General features: G+C 34.8%; 1 protein-coding gene across 1 annotated transcript in view; it reads right to left on the bottom strand.

Annotated features, from left to right (window-relative positions):
• Positions 1 to 5336, bottom strand: part of MALRD1 (MAM and LDL receptor class A domain containing 1) — a 1127868-nt gene that overhangs the window by 175573 nt on the left and 946959 nt on the right. Inside the window, exon 36 of the mRNA XM_006869907.1 lies at positions 4106 to 4172. Within this exon, the coding sequence (XP_006869969.1) occupies positions 4106 to 4172 (67 nt within the window). The remainder of the gene's footprint in view (positions 1 to 4105; positions 4173 to 5336) is intronic.

Genomic DNA, 5336 nt, shown 5'->3' with positions numbered 1-5336 from the left:
AACATGAATACAAGAACAAATTTAGAGGATGTGGGAGGTCAGTCTATGACCAAAACAATTACAGTATAAAAGAAAGTAAAAATATAGGAACAGAGATCCAGGTGATGAGGAGGTCAGGTAGATTGCAGGGTAAAACAGATTGTTTTAAGTGGAGGAAAAATTCATAGAATATAGGATAACTTCAAAGAAAATTACTACTTCACAACATACCGAAAAAATGAAAATCCAAGAACATGGAAACATTAAAAATATGAAGCATAAGAAAAGATACCCATAATAAAAGAAAGAAAAAAATTTCTTTGTTAGCTACCAGGGGTGGAAGGGAAGGGACAGTAGAGCACAGGTTAAGGGACAGATAAATCACAGTTCAGGTGTTTGGGCAACACACAAGGGGAAGGGGATGGAAGAACAAGGTAGATAAGGGAACACTTAGGGAGGTTTGCATAGGCTAAATGGGACAAAGGTAAATAGTGATGTATGCTCAATCTTGGAACAACAGGGCTCTGTGATACAGGGATCGAGGCATAGTCTGAATGGGTAAAAGAGGGGAAATAATATTAAGATGCTTATCTGTCCTATGAATGTTGGTTTCCCTTCCTAGTGTTGTAAAATAGACACTTGAATGGGATAGAAAGGATTTTCAGGAAACATGATTACAGAAAACTTTTAAGCCCATCTTCAGCCTATAACTGATTAGAATACCTAAAAGGGGTTCTAGAACATCCCCCCCAGTGAAATAGGCTTCTTGTGGAGCCTTTGTAGTGTATAGGACCTTAAGTGAAATCCTGAGCCCCATCCAGAACCTTCTGAGGTATGACATTCCCACTTGAAAGTACATGTAGACCAGCCTGGAGAGGCTAGAGGAATAGAATATACTTCTTTAAAGAAAGACCAGCAGGAAAAATCCAAAACAAAAATGACAATTTGATTGTCTACTACAAGAACAAGCAAGTTGTTTGCCAGGTAGCAATTAAGACAATTAATCAAAGTCCCTTCAGCATAAACTCCCTCCAAGAAAGAAACTCAAAGGGAATTACATGAGCCGGCAAGTAAGCTTCCTGGCGACCACATTCTACTGTTGAGAGGAATTGAGGGAAAGGCAGCAATGAAGATATGGGCTGAGTTCAACCATGCTCTATAGACTCCTATTGACCTGGAGGCAAAGGTGATGACATCAAGAGAGAGAGCAGCTGAGGACTCTAGACTCATGGAAAGAGAAAGTCGATGTGCTGGTGGCCAGGAGGCAGGCTTGCAGAATGTACTATTGGGTTGTTTAAATTACTATATATTCCTGAGTGTTTTTGTGTACATACACACACACACAAAACCGCAGGGAATAGAAGTAAATCTGTTGAAAGGTTATGCAAGGCGGGGATTGTAATCATTGCAATGATACAAAATATTATAGGATGAGTGCAAAACTGATGTTGTCCCATGTAAATCATCACTCAGTACACAAAGGGTTTTTTTTTTAAGAAAAGAAAAGAATCTATCTTAAGGAAATGTTCAAATATTTGCAGTGTAATAACAAGAGTAATAATTTGGAAATCATATAAAAGTCTAACAGTGGAAAATCAGACTTTTAAAAATTTTCAGTATCTTTAGACAGAGAGATATACAATTAAGATACAGAAAGCACACCTGTGATAATTAAGCGTTTGCATCCACTTGACTGGACCAGGATTCTCAGTGGTTTGGCTGTTGAGATGTAGTTATCTCCACAATGAAATCTAATATGTAATTAGTTATAATGAGGTCCACTATGAGCAGCCTATCAATTGAAAGTATGTTTCCTTGGAGGTGTGATTTGTGATATATTTGGATTTATTCCTTTTACTTAATTTTTCTTGAGGTATTCTAACTAAATGTTGCTTCCTATTGTTCTCCTTCTTAATTTTTTGCTGTTTGATTATGTTCCTTACAAATTTGTGCAATTTATAATACATAGTTTGTTGTTGTTGTTGTTATGTGCCATGGAGTCAGTTCTGACTCATAGCAACCCTGCATAGGGTTTCTGAGGCTGTAAATCTTTACAGGAGCAGAAAGCCTCATCTTTCTCCCACAGAACAGCTGGCAGTTTCGAAGCGCTGACCATGAGATTAGCAGCCAGATTCGTAAAGCTGTTATTATTTATCCCCTTTGATATTGACATATCAAATTAATAAAGTAATAAAACCTTAGGTGAGGGATAATTTTCCTCTTTTGGTTCATGGTTTAGCCCTTCAACTCTCAACATTTCAAGCTGTTGGTATTTTACAAGTAACAGCAAACCAATTTACATAGTAGTTTCTATTCTTGTAGATAAGCTTAAAATCCCAAAAGCCCACTGGCAATCTTATGAAGTCTCTCTACTTAAAAGTGCCACCTGGAGATCATTTTCCAAGTCACCTTCAATGCCAAGAAGAAATATAAAGCTTTCCATGTTCAAGAAGCCATGACATTCTTGTGTCCACAAATAGCTTATGTGAAAACTAGGCTTCGGTCTTCTGTTCTTGATTCTTTGGCTATCCCCAGATGAAAAAGACAATAAAATACCAATTATATATTCTTTTCTGTAGCTCTTGTATGTCTTCATGACTCAGATTCAAACTCCAAATGCAAAAATTCTACACTCAGAGTGGGATTTGGAAATAACGTGAATGGCTTGGTAAAACCACCAACTTTGCACATTTTACCAACTTTATCCTTTAGTTGTCTAACAGTTTGTACTGTAAAGTCATCATGTAACCCTACATCCCTGAAGAGTATTTATAAGTGAAAACTGTTCTGACTTCCCAATTTGGCAATAACTTTAACCAGAAATAAGTTATAGTGTTATTTGGTATTTAAGTATTAGTATTTGGTATTAAGTATTTAAATAATTGTACCTAAAAAGGTTGATAAGTCAAAGCCTCACAACAGCCTTTTGAGATAAGGACTATTTTTATTTACTTTTCAGAAGAAGAACTTGAAGAACAGGAATAACTACTATGTTAATTAAAAAATATGTCACAATATATATAAGCTATTTTTTTTAGTTCACTATTTTAAAGACATATGTAAATGAAGATGTTATCATATTATTCTACACAAACATTCAAATATGATTTTTTTCCACACCTATATATTGGCATGGCACTTGTGGATAAGCACTGAACTGTGAATCATAAGGTCAGCAGTTCAAACCCACTAGCTGATCCTCATAGTGTCACAAAGAGTCAGAACCAACTCGATGTCGTGTAACAAAAACAACAAACCTGTAAAACTCTTTAGTAATCCAGTTTCAACGATGCTTAAACAATATCGAAATATATCTTCTTCTTATGATATTTTTGTTCTTTTTCAGAAATAAATTACAAGTGTTGACTCAAGAGATAAAAAGGATTTAAATAATTATTAATTAGTGTTTGCCAAATTCTTATGTGTGTTTTGTTACAATGTGAGTATCAACCTATAATCATTTCTTTAATAAGCAAAGTGATATGCATGGGTTTGTTAAACTGAAAACTCATAAGCACAAAAATAATAGAATATGCATAATTTCCTTTGGAGTTTATGAAAATGTTTTGCACAATTCCCTAAAGGGTGCAGTAAAAAATCAATGGATCTTTGATATGCAATATAAATAATTCCCAAAAGGAATTGCAAGGCCTCTTTTTGTTTATTCTAATTTTGAGTATGCAAATATATTCCTTATCTGTACCTTGACTTCAACAATTCACCAATATCCATTTCATAGACCAGGAAAAAAGATCTTATTTATGAATTAAATCATTGTTTGTTGCTAGAAAAGAAATTGAATTTCAAATGAAAAGAGAAGAAAATATAGACAGTAAGATCATCTGAAGTAGGATAACCATATCATTAAAAAAATCTCTTTCAAATTCCATATAAATACTAAAAACAAAGAATAATGAGTATTATTAAGACTACATACTCCATTTAATATTAAACCATTAATATTTTTTTTAAATACACGTACACTTCATTTCTTTTATTCAGACAGATGCTTATATACATACAAGTGGTGCCATTATCTATCATTGTTACCATATATTTGTTGATATTCACCAACTACTACAATATATGTATGTATGTGTGTTTTTAAAAAGACAATGCTTCTTACCGACACATAGGACCATTTTTCTCCACTACACAAGTTCCATCATTTTTGCAATAATTTATCGGGCACTCTAAATAGAAACAACAAAAAGGCCATAGTTAATTATATATATTACTAGACTTTGATCTCTATGCATTGTCTATTCTAGATATTTCATATAAGTGAGGAAAGACAATATTTGTTCTTTTGTGATTGGTACTTTACTCACCATCAGATTTTCAATGTTCATCAATGTTGTAGCATGTATCAGGACTTCATTTCTTTTTATGAGGGAGTAATAGTCCATTGTATGTATATATCACAATTTGTTTCAGGAGGGAGAGGGAAAAGATGAGCCATAGTTTACAAGCATTGAGTTTTGACAACATGACAGATATCACTGGTGTTGCCTAATTGTACAACTGAAAATTGTTGAAATTATAAACAATTGGCCCTGAGGTCAGTTTGAACTGAAAATTTGACAGTTCAAATTCACCAGCCTATCCTCAGAAACTCTATACAGGGTCGCTATGAGTCAGAACCAACTCCATGTACTTAACAACAACAACATGTTATAGTTGCACAATAATGTAAAATAAAAAGAAGAAGAAAACCAAATATTTCATTTTGGGTATTACAGGACATCAACTTTTCTTTGTTAATACTTTTATCTCTCTTTATAAAATTGATATATGAGAGGGCTAAAAAAAGTTTGTGGGAAAAATCCAGTATCTTTTAATTCCATTGTGCCATGAACTTTCCCTCCATCCCTTTGCATGCTTTACAGTGGGATACTTTGAAAGCATAAAACATAATGAAGTAAAATACTTCTTGAAAGAAAGACTGACAGGAAAAATACAAAACAATATAGGCAGTCTGACTGGTTACTACAAGAACAAGCAAGTTGCTTGCCCAGGAGACATCAAGGCAAGTGGTCGGGTCCCCTCAGTGCAAACCCACTTCCAAGACTAAGACTCAATGGGAATACATGCTCTGATTGGTAACCACATTCATCACTAATAAGGGAAGTGAGGGAAAAATAGCAATGAAGCTGCGAGCTAAGCCCTACAATGTTCAATAGACTCCTGTGAACCTGGGTGGAGACATGGTTGGCCAGTAGTGTGGCAAGACCTGGGAACCCTTGAGCCCAGAGTCAGTGACATAGCCACAAAGGACTAGAGTGGAGAGTGAAGCATCCAGCTGATATGAAATGAGGGTATATGCATAAGAACACCAACACTTGCAGATAATACCC

Source organism: Chrysochloris asiatica, unplaced genomic scaffold (assembly GCF_000296735.1).
Source record: "Chrysochloris asiatica unplaced genomic scaffold, ChrAsi1.0 scaffold00137, whole genome shotgun sequence".
In the NCBI taxonomy this organism is placed as follows: domain Eukaryota; kingdom Metazoa; phylum Chordata; class Mammalia; order Afrosoricida; family Chrysochloridae; genus Chrysochloris; species Chrysochloris asiatica.
The sequence above is the reverse complement of the archived record's forward strand: the minus strand, read 5'-3'. Positions and strand labels throughout refer to the sequence as shown.